At 41.4% G+C, this 20,385-nt stretch overlaps 1 protein-coding gene across 8 annotated transcripts in view; it reads left to right on the top strand.

Moving 5' to 3' along the window:
- The window catches only part of ANKS1A (ankyrin repeat and sterile alpha motif domain containing 1A), a 240,219-nt gene that overhangs the window by 135,764 nt on the left and 84,070 nt on the right, over nt 1-20,385 (top strand). For all 8 annotated transcript variants that reach the window (XM_037843766.1, XM_037843767.1, XM_037843765.1 and 5 more), the window contains one exon: nt 4,198-4,787. In XM_037843766.1, the coding sequence (XP_037699694.1) occupies nt 4,198-4,787 (590 nt within the window). The remainder of the gene's footprint in view (nt 1-4,197; nt 4,788-20,385) is intronic.

Genomic DNA, 20,385 nt, shown 5'->3' with positions numbered 1-20,385 from the left:
TTTTTAAAGTACTCCAGTGATCCAATAATGATCCATGCTGAATGGGTGGAGCCACACCTCCATGGAAACATTGAATCAAGAGGTCACACCCTAATCAAAAGTGTCACTCACAGTTGGGTGGGTTATATCTCCATGGAGACACTCAGTCACAAGTTTCCAACCTAACCAACATCAATACATCTGCCCCCACAAGATTGCATCAAAGATAATGGCGTTTTGGGGGACATAATACATCCAAACTGACACATCTTGTCCTTAAGAAACCCGATATTATCCTGACTGCAGAAATTGGGGACCAATTAGTAGATCTTGTCTCACCTGTTGATTTGCCAGGAAATCTTGCTTAGCCTTGGATATAGGGGGTTTTTTGGTTGTTGTTGCTTTGGTTGTTGTTTTTTTAAATAGGACCTTATTAAGATCATGAGGTTCTTAAATCTTGAGAAACTGTTCAGATATCAGGATGTCTTTCTTAAGAAATTGGCCTGGGTAGGTTGCATAATTGTAAGGGAATCACATCCTTTTCCTTGGTTTCTTAGACACCATAAAATATTGGAGGATCTTGTTTTCTGTAATCATATTATGACCTGTAGAAATTCTTCCTCTCCATATATTTCCCTCTTCTGTAAGTTTCCATTCCTTCTTCTGCCCACTTTCTTCCCCCGGCATCTGTTTGATATTGAGCTCTTGACATTTGTCTCGCTTTCTTCATTGATGGCTAACATGAATGGCTGCCTGTTTGACAGGGCCTCCATTGTCACTCCCACAGCAGGAGTCAGAACATTCTCTGGGGCCTGTGTTCTGATATCCACCCAGGATATCACCAGTGTGAGATAGGCTGGCTCCCAGTTCTGGGCTGTAGTGTTTTTCTTTTGTTGTTGCAGTTGGGTCCTTCCTCTCCCAAAGAAAAACTGTTAAATAAGAATCTGGAAGCTAATGCAAAAGAATAGGAGCCTGTACTCCTGTTACCAAATCCTCTTCTTGCGTTCAAGTGCTGACAGAGGGAGATTGCACCTTGGCCTCTTTGGGCCAGGATCTGTAGGAAGTTGGCTGTTAGAATATAGTCCCAGAGGTGGCGGATTTTGCAGCCTGGTTGACTCTCCATCATTGTCTCCTAGGAAGTACCACTGGCCTGAACTACTATAAGATGGTCATGTGTCATCCTCTGTGGTTTTACTACATGGCAGTTTTGTTCTGGCTGCCAGTTGTCCTGTGTGATATTCATAGCCATGAAGTCACAGTTTCCTGGGGTCTGAGTTAAACTGTATGGAACTCCTGTGAACTTAGCATTGCTTCTTCCCTTGAGAAGTGATTCAAGTTGTTCAGGGCTTGCTCAGTGCTCTGGACCTGACCTTTGGGGTTAGGGTTTGTGAGTTGGCAGTGTGAAAGTCCTGAAGCAGTCAAGTATAAAGGAAGGAGAAGCCAAAGTTCATACTTCTGGGCTCCTGTGGATAAATAATAAGAGCCATAAAGTGGAGCTAATTGGTTGCCCCCTCTGCAGCCTCTGCAGACTTGTCAAAAGCTGAACAGACTGTGGAAACTGAACCACTCTTCTTTAGAGGGTGGGATGAATGGAATGGTCTCTTTCTGCTCAGGCTTGGGGGAGACAGACTCATGTGAGAGTTGGTTGTTGGGACCCTTCCTTAAAAATTATCTTGAAAGAAACAGCATTGTGGTTGCTAACATTGTACACAGGCAGTGAAGTCTGTTGTTTTTATTTAAACTCTTTATTTTGAAATAATTTCAAACAGTTTGCAAATATAATACAAAATTCATACAGAGAACTCCAGCCCCATCCCCCCAAGATTTCCAGATCCATCAATTTTTCCATTCTGCCACATCTGCCTTATTCTATCTATCCATCTGTTTATCGATCCAACTATCATCCATCTATCTACTTTCTGAACATTTGAGAGTAGGTTGTATACATCATGTTCCTGGAATACATAATACTTCCATGTACATTTTCTAAGAACAAGGATATTCATTTATATAACTACCTTAAGTATGTTTATCAAGTTTAAGAACATTACATTGATAAGAAGTGTACAGTCTATATTCCAGTTTTTTAATATGTCCCAGTAATGTCCTTTTAATCTTTTTCTCCTCCATTATTAGATCCAGTCCATGATAAGGTATTGCATTTAACTTTCATTGTCTCTTTGCTTGCCTTTTTTTAAAAAAAATTGTGGAAACATATATACAACAGAAACTCCCCCATCCCAACCACTCCCAAGCATACTATTCAGTGGGATTAATCACATGCACAATGTTGCACTACCCTCACTGCCATCCAACTTTCCCATCACCCCAAACAAACCCTACACTCATTATGCATTAGCTTCCCATTCCCCTGTCCCTCCTCACCCCATAACTTGTACTCTACTTTCTGTCTCTATGAGTTTGCATTTTCTAGCTATTTCATTTATGTGAATCATACAATATCTGTTACTTTGTGTCTGACTTACTTCACTCAACATGATGTCTTCAGGATTCATCCTAGCATGGAGACTATGTTTCAGTACATCATCTTTATGAAACGCTGTTCATTTAGTATCCTTCCTCACCAGACTATCTGTCTCAGTTGCAGAACTGACCTTTAAGAAGGGGCTTTGGTGCTGTGGGCATGCTAATAAGGGACATTTGGTGCTATACAGACAGCAAGAAAAGTATGCAGGCAGGGTTCTGCGGAACCCCCTGAGAGGGAAAAGTTTGATATTATGGTATGGTAGAGATTTGGATTCTCATCACTATCATAACATAAAAGGGATTTTAAGGGTCATGCAGTCCAAACCACTTATTTTAGAAACTGAACCCAGCAAATTGAGATCACTGCTAAGACCACCCTTAGAGAGCAGCACAGTCAGGACCAGAACCAGGTCTTCAGATTCCTAGGTTAAAGTGTTTTCCCTCACCATCCCTTGAACTAACCACTAAAGTTCTATGGGCCTTAGATACCTCATCTGTAAAAATAGTTGACCTCGACCCATTTGGTTCAAAGCTTCTCTGATTTCATGGATAGTTCTTGGGAGCTTTGGAGAGACTAGAGAATCATTAGGAGCATGTACCACAAATTCACATTTATAGAGAAAATAAAGTTGAATATTAACTTTGGAATGTGAGCTGGTACTGGACATAGTGTTATCTGCCCTGATGATGTGGGTTAAAATCTTTAATGGGAATGAGTTCATGCAAGGGGAAGCCCTTGGGTGTCACACTGTGGTGCTGATGTTGGTCTCTGATGTGGTCAATTATTTATGCTATTTCAGGGCAGAGGTATTTGATATCTTGGATGACTGTACAGTAGTAGTTGGCTTTATGAGCTAGTAGTGTCAAATTTCTAGGATGTTCAGGAGGTCTTGAGAGAACTGCAAATGTCTCCTGGCATTGACAAATTAGACCATTTTGTTTTCAGTGGATCAATTTAAGATTAAACTTAAACAAATACGAGCAGCTGAGAGGCTTTGGAAGGAGTGAGATGTTCACAGTCTCAAAAAAGAAACAAAGAAACAACAAAGAAAGTCTGTGCTCCCTGAGGAAGGATGAGGCGTGGGACTCTGAATGCCCCCTCTGAGGAAGGAAGCAGTTATTTCTCTGCTGTTTTGTTTTGCACTTTCAGTTAAGGAATTCCAGAAGTTGTAGGTTGTGGATCGTGACCTCTACCTTTTTTTTTTTTTTTCCTCTGTTGCTGCTTGCCAAAGGAAGGGAGGGCGGGTGGCTCTAAATAACACTTTGGCCTTTATGGAAATGTATCAGATGTTCCAGAAGTGAGTCTTGCTTGCTCTGCTTGTCTCTCCCTGTCCTTCTCTTTCACTTTTATTCCATGATCACTCACTCTCTACTCATTTGTGTCCTTTCCGTAGGATATAGTTCGCACTTCTCCTCGCCTTATATAGCAAGATCTAGTCGTTAATGTTAACAGAAATCTAACAACGGGGAAGCCTGCCAGATAGCATTAATCAGCCAGTGTTTGGAATTTCATAAATGCTCTGACTTTGGGTACAAATTGAACATTAAGAACAATACGAAACTGTTTTCCTTCCTCTCCTCCTTCTCTCCCTTGCCCTCCTCCCCAGCCTGTCCAGCTTCTCTCTCTTTCTCTGTTTTTGAACTCTGCTCTGCCCTACACTTGCTGCATTGGAATTTTGTTGATTTTTGACACGTTTAATTTTTTATTTCTGTCTCTCTGTCCACTACAAGACCACAGGCAGAGCAACAGCAGCCGGAGCCAAGACTCTGTGGAGGGGCAAGACGGGCAGGTCCCAGAGCAGTTCTCAGGTCTCCTCCACGGCTCCTCCCCGGTGTGTGAGGTGGGGCAGGACCCTTTCCAGCTACTCTCTGCCACTGGACAGAGCAATCCAGAAGCGTCCTCCAAGCAGGGCGCCTGCCACGAGGCCAGCATGCAGCTGGAGGAGACGGGTGTGCACACTCCTGGAACCTCCCAAACCAGTGCCCCGGACCAGAATAAGAGAGTGGGCTACTCAGCAGGCCTGCCCACCACCAACAACCAGAGGCATCCCAAAATTTTGACTCACACACTGTCTCCACACCCTGGTGGTGCTGAGGAAGAAGGAGACCAGAGCGGGGCCAGAAGCCGAGCCCCTCCCACCAGCAAACCCAAAGCTGAACTCAAACTCAGCCGCAGCTTGTCCAAGTCTGACTCTGATCTCCTGACCTGCTCACCCACGGAGGACGCTACAATGGGGAGCCGGAGCGAGTCCTTGTCCAACTGCAGCATCGGGAAGAAGAGGCTGGAGAAGTCACCTTCCTTTGCCTCGGAGTGGGATGAGGTAAGGCCAACATGACATCACAGAGAGCTGGGCCAGCTGCAGCCCACCTCAGCTCCCCTGTGTGCTGACTCCCAGGGTGAGCATCTGGGTGAGGGTTGCCCTGCTCCTTTGCATTGTAACCAGTGTGTTTCTGACAACCATGAGGGAGCCAAGACCCAAGCACCCAGGGGAGGTGATCTTACTGCCTGGGTTACAGAGGACAGATCCATTAATGGTTAAACTTGAGGGCGGAGGCCCCAGCAGAGCCGGGCTGAGGGAAGGGCAGTTCCTAGAAGTGACATGCTGTTAGGAAATATTTGGATCCCACTAGTACCATTGAAGGAATCATGCTCACCCTGAAGGTGCTTAAGAGCAAGAGTACTTCCTGTAAGTCCTTTGGAGGAAAAGGGAAGGAAGATCCAGGGTTAGCTAGGAGTAGGGGACCTTTGAGAGTAGCTGCTGAAAAGGGGGACAGAAGAGGGCTCTTCTGTTCCCTGCTCCTCCATGATTATGATTATTCATATTTTGTTCCCCTGGAAGACAAAATGTCTCTCCCAGTAGAAGCATTTTGCCTATCCCACATTCCTGGGTTGGTAAGGCAGGCAGCTAGATCGTTCAGGAGCAAAGACAGATTAGGGGGGAGCAGGTATTTGGAATATGAGGCCCAGGTTCCTTTGATTGTTATAGAATGGTTAAATATGTACCCATATATTTTTCAGTGACCTGTAGCATTTCTTATTAGGCAAAAGAATGTGTTTCTCAAAGATTAGTAAATATCCAGGGCATGTTAAAGTGCTACCCTTGCAAACTTCTTGCTGGGAGGAAACTGCCTTTGAAGTGGATTGGGTCTCTCTCCCAGGAACATTTTCAAGAGATGAATTTAGCTCTCTAAGAGGAGGGGAACAGTACAGCTGACACATCTATTTGAACAATTGGCAGACTAAATCCCCTTCCCAAACTGTATTTGGGTTGCAGCTGCAAAATTTTGTAAACCAAAGCAAGTCCTATCCCTAATGTAGGAACAGGGTGGAGGCAATTCCTCCAGCATAGTTATCTCCAAATAAGATGGGGCTTAGGACTCTATTTAGTCAGGGACCAAGGAATCTTTTTGCGAAGGTTTTCACTGTTTAGCAAGCAGTTTTGTGAGCCTGTACTAGAAGGCAGGCAGCAAAAGGAAAATCAGGATGAGTGAGAGAGCTCCTGGCCCCTAGGATATTACTCACAAGAGTATGTATGTTTGTAGGGATGTGTAATGTACATTTGTGTTTCAAAACAGTTTTGCTAAATCACAGTCAAGTATAGGATAAGGAGGTTTAAAAGTAAGATAAAGGTATGTGCACTATGCTCTGAAATGATGCCAGAGGTCAATAGGGAAAAACATTAGTGTACAGAGAGGTAGGAGGTATGCGAAGGTGGGAAGGAGGGGTTTCAGGAAAGATCACAGAGAAGTGGAATTGGATATGGAATTGAACAACCAAGTGTCTTGGTTTAAACTGGATCGAAGCTAGTGGGATGAAGAAAGGGCAAGGCAGGTGGAGAGAAGATCATGAGCAAAGGCATGGAGTGGGGATAGCTTTCTGTATCAAGATTGAGTTTATATTGGGGAGAATAAGAAATAAGAGTAGAAAGTGAGATTGAGACCAGACAGTGAGAGGGCCTTGAACATGAGGCTAAGATGAGTGCTTGGATTTGCTAGGCAGTATCTCATTATTCTTCAGATGGGCTAGAACCTTTCTCCAAAAATCAGGGACCGTCTCTAAAATGGAAATAAGGCAGGCACCTCTTTAAGTGCTGCCCCTCATTCTTTTCTCTTCTTTTCATCCACTATGCTGTCTCTCCGGGGAAGCTTCTAAACCAATCTAATGAATTACCTCTTCTTTATGGCTCCTTTTCCTGAGCCCCCAGAGGTTAAGGTACTGGGTGGTTTTTTCATGGGATATTCATGCCCTTTTAACATGCAACATTGCCAGACAGACTAACAGCTCCGCTCTTTTTCTCCTGAAGAAATGTAATCATTGAGGCAAAGCCTGGTTAATTGAAGTTAGCCAGTCAGACAGTTGTCTCTTGTCATTTTAATGAGAGGAGTTCATGTGCTGGTATTTCCTGTGCAGGTAGAGAATGCAGTAAACCCTGGAACCCTCCAGGGTCTAGGTGTCTTGGGCCAGTTCTGTAGTGAGGCTAGGGCCAGTATTTGCACCAGAAGCACTGGCTACATTTTAAATTGGAAAAAACATAAAGGCAATTGAGGTGTTATTGGAAAGAATTCAGAAAACCAAGCTTTGCTTGCGTAGTAAACATTAGCAGATCCTTTATGTGTAACCCTTCAACATTGTTTTGGTTTTCGTGGGTATCTCTATGTAACAAGAAACTTCAGAAGTTCCGTTTTCCCCCTCCCCACCTTGGTGATTGCCCTTAAACCCAGGGCCTTGGCAGGCTGTCCTAGAACAAGGTATTAGTTACTGGCTTTCCTCACTCTATCCTTGACCAGTACCTGACAGCTGCCTTGCAGTATCCCGTGCTTGATGATTTTTACTTTGTCATCATTAGATCCCCAGGAGATGGAGAAAGTAGCTCTGAAGGAGCTTGGACCCAGCTCAGCTCCTCACTGTGAGGCCTGGAGAGAGAGGGAAAGGCTCTGGGGGCCTGGGTAGCCATGATCATAGCACAGATGGAGTTGTTGAGTCTGCCAGGCCACTCCTAGAAGGCAGTGCAGGGAAGTGGACAGAGCAGAGGCTTGGGAGGCAGCAGATCCAACTTTGAGTCCTGATTGCACCATTTTCTCCACGTTGGTCCACTGGTGGCCTCATTAAGCCTCCGTTTTATTTTTTTTATTGTAAAAGAGGCAGTCAGATATGTTTTTCACAGTTTGTTTTGCCAAATAGAAAACGTGTATTTAAATATTAATGTTATTATTGTCCCTGGAGCTTTGGAGAACGGTAACTGAGGCCTGGAGTGTCTTCAGACCTTAAGAAAGGCAAAGGTCTTTAGACGTTGGTCCTCTGGTGTCAGGTGGTAGGGAAGTGGAATTCAAGCCCTTCCTGTAGGGCCCTGCCCCACACCAGAGATGGGGAGCCTGCCCAGCCTTGAAGAATAGGGCGGGTGTTGCCCGTTGTTCTTTGAGAAATTAATGAGCCTTTCTGTCTAAGTGTCTGGGAGAAGAGACAGAGAAATCAGCAGCCCTCTCTACTATTTAGTTTTCAAGTGTATTTATGTGTACTAATGGCCAGAAGTGCCCACTTGATTGGTTGGTTGCTGGGGATGATATTCCATAGTTAGGGAGCATGTATAGCTACTAGATTTGGGAGTCACTTTATCCAAATATATGCTGCTCTCTACTGTTGGTTAATGCAGCCCTTGTTGGGTTAACCTGAATAAGATGACTTCTGAAAGTTAGCCTAGTTAAGGTAAACCTCTGAGATAGCATCCATTAGTGACACTAGCATTCTCCTTATTTTCTGTTAAATTTTTGGTAACAAAAATATAATAGAGTTTGCCTTTAAGAGAGCACAGCTTAAGAGGAGATCTAAATCCAAGCTTCAGTAGTTACGTTTTTTTAATTTTATTTTAAAATAAATTCAAACTTACAGGAACAGTTGCAAAAACAATATGAGCCCCATATACAGAACTCCAGCATAGCCCAACCCCCCTCCCCCAATACCCCGATCCACCAACTTTAACATCCTGTCACGCCACCACTTCTTTCTTTCCCTCCCTCTCTCCCTTTCTCCCTGTCTGTCATCCATCATCTATTGCTCTGTCCTCTGAACATACGAGAGCTAGCTGCACACATCTTTGAACAAACAGTATAATTCACATATACGTTTCCCATAAACAAGAACATTCTTTTATGCAATCCCATTAAGCGCAGCTAAGAAGTTCAAGAAATTCAACATTGATACAAAGCTTACTTTCTGTATTTCCTTTTTTTTTTCTTATGTCCCATCTGTGTCCCTTTGAGCCTCCTCTCTTCCATCCTCAGCTCCCATCCAGGATCATCCTTGGCATTTGATTGCCATCTATTTAGACTGTCTTTTTTTTTTCAATTGTGGAAACATATATACAACCTAAATCTTCCCATTCCACCCCCTCCCTAGCATTCCATTAGTAGGACTAATCACATTTAGAATGTTGCAGTGCTTTCACCTTTCCACCATCCATTACTAGAAGTTTCTTTTCACCCCAAACAGAAACCCTACACTCATTTCTTAACTCCCCATTGCCCCTTCCCCCACTTCTCGTAACCCCTACTCTACTATTCATCTCTATGGTCATATTCTCTGATACTTTGTGTTTACTGTGGGGCTTAAATTTAGCCACTTAAATCTATAATCTTGTTTTTCTTTGATACCAACTTAACTTCAATAGGAGACATAAACTGTGTTCCTATACTCCATCATTCCCCCACCTTTATGTAGTTCTTGTCAAAAATTACATATTTTACATTGAGTCCAAAACCACTGATTTATCATTACAGTTTATATATTTTAGATCCTGTAGGAAGTAAATAGTGGAGTTACAAATCAAAAATACAGTAGTATTGGTATTTATATTTACCATGTGATCTTTACTGGAAATCTTTATTTCTTCATGTAGTTTCAGTCAGTTGTTTAGTGTCCCTTCCTTTCAGCCTGCTCAACTCCCTTTAGCATTTCTTATAGGACTGATCTACTGGTGATGAAGTCCCTCAGCTTTTGATTATCTGGGAATGTTTTCATCTCCCCCTCATTTTTACCCCCCAGGTGTTTGTGAATTCTCCAAGTCTCTGATGGTTATTGACTTCTATTTGTATTCCATTGTGGTCAGAGAATGTGCTTTGAACAAATTCAATTTTCTTTTTTTTTTTCCTTTTTTTTTTTTTTTTTTTTAATTTATTGAGGCTTGTTTTATGTCCCAGCATACGGTCCATTCTGGAGAAAGATCCGTGATCACTAGAGAAGACTGTGTGTCCCGGTGATCTGGGATGTAACGTTCTATACATGTCTGTTAAAATTCTCTATATTTCTCTCTCCTTTCTTTGTTTCTCTGTCGGTAGGGCTCCCTTTAGTATCTGAAGTAGGGCAGGTCTTTTATTAGCAAAATCTCTCAGCATTTGTTTGTCTGTGGAAACTTTAAGGTCTCCCTCAAATTTGAAGGAGAGTCTTGCTGGATAAAGTATTCTTGGTTGGAAATTTTTCTCTCTCAGAATTTTAAATATGTCATGCCACTGCCTTCTCGCCTCCATGGTGGCCACTGAGTAGTCACAACTTAGTCTTATGTTGTTTCCTTTGTATGTGGTGAATTGCTTTTCTCTTGCTGCTGTCAGAACTTGCTCCTTCTCTTCAGTATTTGACAGTCTGGTCAGAATGTGTCTCGGAGTGGGTTTATTTGGATTTATTCTATTTGGAGTTCACTAGGAATTTATGCTTTGTGTATTTATATTGTGGAGAAGGTTTAGGAAGTTTTCCCCAACAATTTCTTTGAATACTCTTTCTAGACCTTTACCCTTCTCTTCCCCTTCTGGGACACCAATGATTCTTAAATTTGGACGTTTTATTTTATCTATCATATCCCTGAGATCCATTTCGATTCTTTCGATTTTTTTCCCCATTCTTTGTTTTGTTCTTTCATTTTCTGTTCTGTGGTCCTCGAGGAGGCTGAGTCATTGTTCAGCTTCCTCTAGTCTTGTATTATGAGTATCCAGAGTCTTTAATTTGGCCAACAGTTTCTTTTATTTCCATAAGATCTTCTATTTTTTTATTTACTCTTGCAATGTCTTCTTTATGCTCTTCTAGGGTCTTCTTTATGTCCTTTATATCCTGTGCCATGCTCTTCTTCATGTCCTTTATATCCTGTGCCATGATCTCATTGTCTGTCTTTAGATCTTTGATCAATTGTGCCAAATACTGTGTCTCTTCTGATCTTTTGATTTGGGTGTTTGGGTTTGGTTTCTCCATATTGTCTGGTTTTATCATATGCTTTAAGATTTTCTGTTGTTTTTGGCCTCTTGGCATTTGCTTTACTTGAGCTCTAATTTGTCAGATGTACAGCTTGGTGGCGTACACTTTCTCTAACCAGCAGATGGTGTCCGTGAGTCACCTATTCCCCTCAAGTCCGTTCTCCCCGACTTTGTCTTTGTGGTGTGTGGAGATCTGATTCTTGTGGGGTTCAATTGGTGCACTAAATTTGGGTGTGGTGTTGGTGCTGTCCACCCTGAATGTGGGGCATGTGTCTGGGTGGTTAGGGAGGCAGGGCAGCTTTAATAATCAAACCTCCCAGGTGTTCCCAGAGATTTAAGGCTGTTGCAAGAGCCTAAGCCTTCATTTCAGTCTTGCCACAGATTATCTCTGCCACTGACCCACAAGTCCTTGGTATTGGCATAGGGTCCCTGGGATTTCTGAGCAGGTCCCCCTTCTCAGCCATGCTCTTCCAGGACCTCTGCTGAGGGAAGGTTGTGCCATGTCACAAGTGCACGCCGGCCCGCCAGGGAAGTTCTGGGCCACAGGGCCATGCAGGGGCATTCCCAGCCTGCTGTAAAGATAGCTGAATGGGACGTGTTAATTTCCCCCTTTTCACACAGCTCCGCCTTCCCAGCTCCTGGATAGTTAGCTGTGGTTGCACTAAATTGTCCACGGCTGATATTGTGGCATGTGCGCGGTGCTGTGGGAAACACTCCCCGTCACACTGGGTTTCTTGGTGTGGCTCTGGGCTGTGGGTCCGGCCCCGGGCAGGAGTGTCCCCAACCCGCTGGGGAGATGGCTGCAAGGAGCGTGGTTTCTTTCTCCTTTTGGCTCCCCTCTGCTCCCCTGGCCCCGAGACAGTCAGCAGTGGGAAGGGCTATCCTCCATGCCAGACACTGAGGCGTTGGCCCAGCCCACTCCTGCCATGTTTCGCTGTGTGGTTCTCCCCATCGTATCCGCATCTGCTCCCGGGTTTTGGTTTTGTTTTTTTTTTTTAAAAGAACTAGTCCTTCTCCAAACACCAACCCACCATTTCCCCACATCACAGCGCAGCCACTGGACTTTTAGCAGGCTCACTCACTCGTTTCAGAATGCAGACTCCTGGTTCCACCAATTGCACAGTCCCTGTGGATTTAGCAGACCTTGTCTGGCTGGTGCATCGCTGTAACTGCTGTTCTGGGTCACTTTCTGGTTTTTATCTAGTATTTTTCACAGAGGTGTTTTTTTGCCTGTCTCACCTAGCCACCATCTTAGGTTCTCCAGTAGTTATTTTCTGTTCTCCACTGAAGTCAAAATCATTCTTTGTTGTCTTAACAATCTCTGGGGCATAATAGAAGTTAAAATAGAAACTGTACAGAAATAAAACTTTAAAAACATGTAGACCTCTATTAGAGATTCTTAGTACCGAGTGCCTTAGTATTAGAGATTCTTAGACCTCTATTAGAGATTCTTATCAATCTTAGATTGATAGTTAGCATTTGACACAGTTATCAAAATAATAAATTTGGAATATGAAATATTTTTAAAAAAACATATAGATAAGGAGTGGGAAAATCACCTACACCACTGTACACATTGTTAAAGTCTGTTCACATTTTGGTGTATATTCAAATATGAAATCTTGAAATATTTATTGATTGATAATTTATTTTTCTTACCTAATTACTGCATATCGTGGCCATCTTACCATGGTGTCTTAATTTGCCAGAGCTGCTTTCATAAATCCCACAAACTGATTTTGGTTTAACAACAGAAATTTGTTGGCTCATGGTTTTGAGGCCAGAAGAGGTCCACAATCAAGATAGTGACAAAGCTTCCATTCTCCCAGAGTCTGTGGTATACTGGTGCTGTTGTCAGCAATCCTTGGGTTTGACTTGCATCTCTGCCTCCTGTCAAATGGTGATATCCTCTCCTTTCTGGCTTCTCTGACTTCCAGGTTCTCTTTCTAATGTCTCCAGTAACATGGATTAAGACCCACCTGGAATCAGCTGGCCACACCTTAACTAAAAATTACACCTATAAAAGGTTCTGTTTAAAGTTAGTTCATACCCACAGGGACACAGATTAAGAACATGTGTTTGTTAGGGTGCATAGTTCAGTCTATCACTCATGGCAATGCAGTGACATCTGGATCCAGGTCTTTTGTCTTAATTCTCCATTGTATGGCTGTTTAATCAGGTTGATTGGTTTGTTGTTATTGTTTAAATAATTCTCCAGTCACTAGATACTGTGTAGGGTATTTTTTGTCTGCACTACAGGTCCATTCCCTGCCCCCTTTTCCTGCCTGTGTGCCCAAGGCTGACCTATGTGGGTTGCATCAGTGGGCTAAGGTATTCTTGGATTGCCTATGTCCCTCTACTAAAGGCCACCACTCTTGAGAGGTCACCATCTCCCAAAGTTCTGGTAACCATTCCCTCCCCTTGACCGTTCAGGCCTGATCTCCTGGCTGTGACTAGCTTTCGGGTACTTTATCATTCTGGGTTGCTCTCCCTCAATCCTATCCAAACCTGTGCAAATAATCCCTTTATTAAGCTCCTTCAATTGCCCAGTCTCTGCCTTCTTTTTCCTGTTGGGACTCTGAGTGATTACAGACATTTTTTAGTACTGTTTTTATGGATTCTAAGCAAGTGTGGAGGCTGTGTGCTGGAGCAGTAAATATGCCTCTTGCATGTAAATTGTAAATTAATCTTCATTTGCAAATGAAGGCTTGGATGTTCAAGGAGCTGGGAAGCAGGAGAAATTCATCATTTAACTAGAAGCTTTTCCCACATCCAACTGCAGGAAAGAGACCTGTTCTCCCTCTTACTAAATTGGCAGTGTTGTTAGCATTTCAATAGTGTTCTTCTTGTATTAGAATCATTTAAATGTACTTTCATCCTTTGTTTCCTGCTGTGTATGATGCACCCATGGACACACATGCGCACAGCAGCAGCAATTAAAGTCTGATACAAGTATCTTGTAAGAAAAGCAAAAGTGACTTTCTGATCAGATTGTGGTTTGAATGTAGAAGTCTGGGGTCAGATAGGTCTCTCACATACCTGCCTTTGAAAGGAAATGAAACAAAAGAGAAAACCACAGAAGACAGCTTGTCTACTTAGAATAAACATTTGGGTCATTTAAAACTTGGCTAAAGGTTTAAGTGATAAATTTGTAGGTTTTTAAATTAATTTTTTTAAATTTTTTATTAGAGAAGTTGTATGTTGACAGAAAAATAATGCAGAAAATAGGGTTCCCATAACACCCCCCCAAACACACACACAATAATTCCCCCATTATTAACACTTTGCATTAGTATGGTACCTTTGTTACAATTGATGAAAATGAAACTACATTATAATTACGCTATTAGCTATGGTCCATAATTTACATTAGGGTTCACTGTGTTCAACAGTCCTATATGTTTGTTTTATATAAAATTTTTATTCTGGTAACATAAATACAACCTAAAATTTCTCTTTTTAACCACATTCAAATATACAATTCAGTGGTGCAAGTTACATTCACAATTTTGTGTTACCATCCATCACCAAAACATTTCCATTACCCCAGTCAGAAACTCTACCAATTAAGCATTAAATCCCCAGCCCCTCCCCGCCAACCTCTGGTAACCTGTATTCTAGTTTCTGACTGTATTAATTAGCTCATTCTAATTATTTCATATGAGTGATATCATGCAATATTTGCCCTTTTTTTCTTGTTCATCTCACTCAACATGATGTCTTCAAGGTTCATCCATGTTGTTGCATATATCAGAACTTCATTCCTTTTTACAGCTGAGTATTTCCTTGATGGACACTTGGTTGCTTCCATTCTTTGGCAATTGTGAATAATGCCACTATGAACATCAGTGTTCAAATATCTGTTCGAGTCCCTGCTTTCAGTTTGTTTGGGTATATACCTAGAAGTGGGATTCCTGGGTTGTATGATAATTCTGTACTTTCCAAGTAACTGCCATACAGCTGCACCATTTTACATTCCTACCAACAATGCACGAGGGTTTCTATCTTTCCATATCCCCTCCAACACTTTCCACTTTCTGTTTTTTTAATAGTAGCCATTCTTGTGGATATGAAATGGTATTTCATTGTGGTTTTGATTTGCATTTCCCTGATGGCTAATGATGTTGAGCATCTAATTATGTGCATATTGGCCATTTATATATCTTTGGAGAAATGTCTGTTCAAGTCTTTTGTCTATTTTCTAATTGAATTGTCTTTTTGACATTGAGTTGTGGGATTACTTTATATATTCTGGATATTAAACCCTTATTGTATAGGTGATTTCCAAATATTTTCTCCCATTCTATAAAGTCCTTTGATGCACAAAAGTTTATAATTTTGATGTAGTTCCAATTATCTATTTTTTTCCTCTGCTGTTCATGCTTTTTGTATAAAGTCTAAGAAACCATTGCTTAACACAGGGTTCTGAAGCTGCCTCCCCATGTTTTTTTCTAGGAGTTTTTTTAGTTTTGGTTCTTATATTTAGGTCTTTGATCCATTGAGTTGATTTTTGTATATGATATGAAATAGGGGTCATCCTTCATTCTTTTGCATATGGATATCCAGTTTTCCCAGCACCATTTGTAGAAGAGAGTATTCTTTCCCCACTGCATGGACTTGGCACCCTTGTCAAAAATCAGTTGGCCAGAGAACTTATTTCTGAACTCCCAATTCAATTCCATTGGTCTGTATGTCTGCCATAGTGCCCATACCATGCTATTTTGATTACTGTGGCTTTGAAATAAGTTCTAAAGTCGGAAAGTGTGACTCCTCCAGCTTCACTCTGCCTTTTCAAGGTGGTTTTGACTATTTGAGGCCCCTTACATTTTTATATAAATTTGATGATTGGCTTTTCCATTTCTGCAAAGTAAGCTATTGGAATTTTGATTGGGATTGCATTAAATTTGTAAATCACTGTGGGTAGAATTGACAACAATATTTAGTCTTCCAATCCATGAAAACAGAATGTCCTTCTATTTATTTCTTTCTTTGATTTTTTTATTGTTTTGTAGTTTTCTGCATACAAGTCCTTTACATCCTTAGTAATTTATTCCTAGATATTTGATTGTTTTAGTTGCTATTGTATATGGAATTTTTTCCTTGATTTTTTCTTCAGATTGTTCATTCCAGTATATAAAAACACTACTGATTTTTGCATGTTGTTCTTGTACCCTGCCTCTTTGCTGAATTTGCTTATTAGCTCTAGTAGCTTTGTTATGAATTTTTCAGGATTTTCTATATATAGGATCATGTTATCTACAAATAGGGAAAGTTTTACTTCTTCCTTTCCCATTTGGATACCTTTTATTTCTTTTCTTGCTTAATTCTCTGAATAGAACTTCCAATACAGTGTTGAATAACAGTGTTGACAGTGGGCATCCTTGTCTTGTTTCTGCTCTTAGAGGGAAAATTTTCAGTCTTTCACCATTGAGTAGTATGATGTAAGCAGTGGTTTTTCATATATGCCCTTTATCATGTTGAGGAAGTTTCCTTCTGTTCCTAGTTTTATAAGAAGAGTGCTACATTTTGCCAAATGCCTTTTCTCTGTCAATTGAGATGATCTTGTGGTTATTTTCCTTCATTCTATTAATGTGGTGTATTATATTAATTGATTTTCTTGTGTTGAACCATCTTTGCATACCTGGGATAAATCTCATTCGATCATGGTGTATAATTCTTTTGATGTGCTGTTGGATTTGGTTTGCTAGTATTTTGTTAAGGATTAAATTTGTGCTTTGGAATCAGCTTTCGTAAATATTAAACAAGTCAGAAATGGGTGAAGAGCAAGGCCATGCTTTTTGTATGCATATTGTATAAACAAAATAATTTCTGCTCAGGGATGTTGGAAATGTGCCAGTTTTGTCTAAAATGATAGCTGAGGGAACACTTGGCTCTTGAGTCCTTTGGTGAGAAGTGAAGTGGCAGCAGCTGGGAGGCACCCTCCCAGGCCAGGTCCCAGGTTTGCCCTTTCTAGGCTGTTGTCCAGTTAGAGGTATGATGTCATTGAGACAAAAGCTGATTGGTTCTTCTCCACAGAGGCTTAGGCTGCTTTTAACCCTTGAGGGTTGGTTGTGCAGGAAGAAGAATGACCTAAGTGTAGAATAAAAAGATTTAGGGTCCAGTTTCTGCTAATAACCATTAAACATCTGGTACCATATACTGTACTATGTATTGTTTTTTATTTAAACAAGCAAGCTGTGTAGTTGTTTTTGCTGAACAAAGCCTTCCCGTGCTTAACAAGAATGTGACACTCCTACCCCTGGGGACTTTTGCAGCTTGGAGTGTCTATTTAAGTTGCTTCCAGGTATACACAGGAGTCACAACTTCTGTCCTAGATTATACACCCTCCAAATTTCCATTGTTTTAAGTGGTCTGGTAAGATTGAGGTATTTTTTTCATACTTCAAAAATAATGTCACTTATTTTGTAGGCAGTCTCAAACTATTTTAGCCTTGTTATCTGATAAATCCAAGTGATTTTTGTTACCCTAGATTAAAAAATACATGTGTGGGCATTTCCATTGGCCATGATGCTTAACAGACAAAGCACTGCAGTCTTCCAGATTCTGGTTCTGGCTCAGCAGTTAACTAGTGATGAGATTACTGTCTTCAACCCCCAACCGACCCCACCCACCGCTTTCTGTTATACCACTTGAGTATAACAAGGGCCTGGGAGCTTAACTTTTCTTTTATCTTCTCTTTCCTCAGTGCTGTGGTTTCTTTTTTCTCACCCTGCTTCTTTCTTTTCTGCTCTTTTTCCCTTTGCTCTTTCTCCCCTTCTCATCTATGCACTTGATTGTCTTTTTCTGTTCTTCCTTACTTTTCTCTATTTTTCCTTTCATTCTTATTTTTACTGATAGAGACAAGGATAGATTTTTCTAATAACCTTTCCTTCTCAGCCCTCTCCACTAGAGAGTTTTTAATTTCATTTTCTCTTTTAACATTTTTGCCAGTGTTTACCCAATTTTTATATTCTACCATTCATGGTAGTACACTCCCCTCTTTGCTCCCACCCACCCCCACCACACCCCCCCATCCAGTCCTTTCATAAACAATCTGGTTCCATTTAGCCTCATCAAAAGAGAGGCACCATCAAGCACCCTGCAGGGGTTTTGTGTTTGTGAAATAGCTAGCAATATAAGAATTTCCCAGTTCTTTACTTTTATGTTGTGTGTTTTGTTTCATTTTATTTTTCTGACACCAGTCCAAAAGCTTGGTTTAACACTGGCTGTAGGTGAATAAATGAGAAGAATTTGATCTTTATTTTAGTGCATACAAATGCTGATACTCACAGAAAGAAACATTTTCCAGGACATTCATTATGTTTACTTTGCTTCTAGTTTTCTGTCTTTTCTTTCTTTTTTTCTAGTAAGTAGAATACAGACTGAGTGGTTTTATGTAATTTAGGAAATAGTAGTTCTTATTATTCTAAACAATTGTATCTTAGAAACATGTAGATGTATTTTCACATAATCAGCCATAATGTAAAATTGAAGTGTATTTTTATCCAATTATTCATTCATTCTACTAATTTGTTGTGTACCTGCTGCGTTCCAGGTACTAACCTAAGCACTGGGGATACAGCAGTAAACAAAACAGACACAACTCCCTGACCTCATGGAGCTGATGTTTCAGAAAGCTAGAGGGGAAGAAAGATAGAAGAGGATAAATAATTAAAATTCATAGTATGCTAGTTGGTTATAAGAGTGCAAATGAGAAAATTAAGCCTAAGAAGAGGGTTAGAGGGTATGGCAGGTGTGGGGTTGCAGTTAGGTGGGGCAGCTAGGGAAACCCCCTTTGAACAGGTTGTGAGAGAACAAGCCATGCAAATATGGGGGTTTGGGGGGTATGGCTCAGAGTTATTGAGCTACTTTCTCTGTTTGCAATTAGTTTCTCCTATAAGAGAAATTTAAAATTCTCTTCCACATTCATATCATCCTACCTATGTACCTTATTACTTAATTTTTGCTTTTAACTTCTTTTCACTTTTTATTTAACCACTATTGCCACTTGCTTCTTTTCTCATCTTTCCTTGTTCATTTTTTCCCTGATTTTTCTTCTTTTAAGCTGTGTATGTATGTATCTGTGTGTGTGTGTTTCTTAAGCTATTAGACTAGAATAGAATCTGAATCCCTAAGAATTTCTAACACTTGGCCATTATCCGTATTATGCAAGGATCACTGGGTGAGTTCAGGTGGAGGAACTGGAACCTTGGTCATTATCATAAGGAAGACATTTGCATGGAGGCATCACATGCTCAGAGAGGGATGAAATCCAAAGAAAACAGGATTATAAGTCAAGGAAAAAGGAAATCAGAAAGAAATCTGGAAAACAGGAGATCCAGTGAGAGGAGAACAGCCAACTAGGTGTTAAAGAAGTCCACACAGGTGAGTCCAGGTAGACAGCACCATCATTTAGAACACAGAAACAATGCTGATGCCCTGAAAGGACACTTAACACAAATAATTCGCCCTGACAAATCTTAAATCCTTTCTCTCTGGGCCCAAGCCCACAGGTTCCAAACAGGTAATTACAACAAGTTAGAGTGAGAAGCTGATGGTGGCCTCAGACATTCTCTGACCCCAGCTGGACTTAGAGGAGATTGGTTTAAAGGGAGAATACAAGACACCAGGTATGGGGTGGTGTGTGTGTGTGTGTGTGTGTGTGTGTGTGTGTGTGTGTGTGTGTGTTTGCATGCATGCATGTGTGTTCCCATGTATGTGCACGCATACATATGTGTGTATGCAGAGTCTCTTATTTCAGGTGGTGATTTCCGTTACATATGGTATATATAGATGGGAGAGGGAGGAGGTATCAGTCATCTATGCCCAGAGACTGTGGTTGCCTGGTTAGTGAATGGGTAGTGAAAGCAAGCCCAAAGCTGGTTCAGGTCTAGATGCCATGCCTTGTGATGCCCCCAGTCTGTCCTCAACTCCTTCCTGTAAAATCTTCCCAGATAACCTGCTGCTAACTGTTTTAGCCCCAGTCATCTCTGGCTCACTGGAGCCCTCTGAAGTATGGCAAAACAATCTGCCTTCATTGGATTCTCATAGGACAAATAGGTTTCCATGTCTTTTCCTCCCAAAATGAAAAGGCCCCAGAGAAGTTTAGTTTCTTTAGAGATGTGCTGTGTGGTCAGAATGGCAGCTAAATAATTACCTGGCCTGATAATGGGGGGATAGCTTTTATTACATAAGACTCTAGGAAAGCAATTAACCTGGAACTTGCTTGGACTTCCTTTGGTATCTCGGACCCTCAGAAGTAACAGCTGTTTTCTGGACCCCAGTGTTTTGCTAGAACCCTCAAAGATGATCTCTGCCCCACATTTTCATGGATGGTAACCTCCCTGCCTAGGGTTCCTTTTCTTTCCTTTATCCTATTCTCTTCCCCTTTTGATGCTACCAGGTGAGTAGCTAAGGGGTAAGAACAATGTTTGTGGCCTGTAGACACTGGGCGGAGCCAACATCTGAGCTGATCTTTCCCAGACATCCTGCTCTATCTCACTTATGAGTTCTAATAACCCCATCTCTGGTGCCACAGGGCCCACCTGTCCATAATTCATGACGGCGTGTTCATTTCTCTAGACAGGTGGAAAACTGCCTAAGCTCACAAGGGGTCTGCAAATGACAATTTATCTGGCAGTCTGTTCTTGGCTGTCCTGATTTAAACAGCCATTGTAAACGCAG

Source organism: Choloepus didactylus, chromosome 7, assembly GCF_015220235.1.
Source record: "Choloepus didactylus isolate mChoDid1 chromosome 7, mChoDid1.pri, whole genome shotgun sequence".
In the NCBI taxonomy this organism is placed as follows: Eukaryota; Metazoa; Chordata; class Mammalia; order Pilosa; family Megalonychidae; genus Choloepus; species Choloepus didactylus.
Note: the sequence above shows the minus strand (reverse complement) of the source record. Positions and strands in the feature narration are given on the sequence as shown.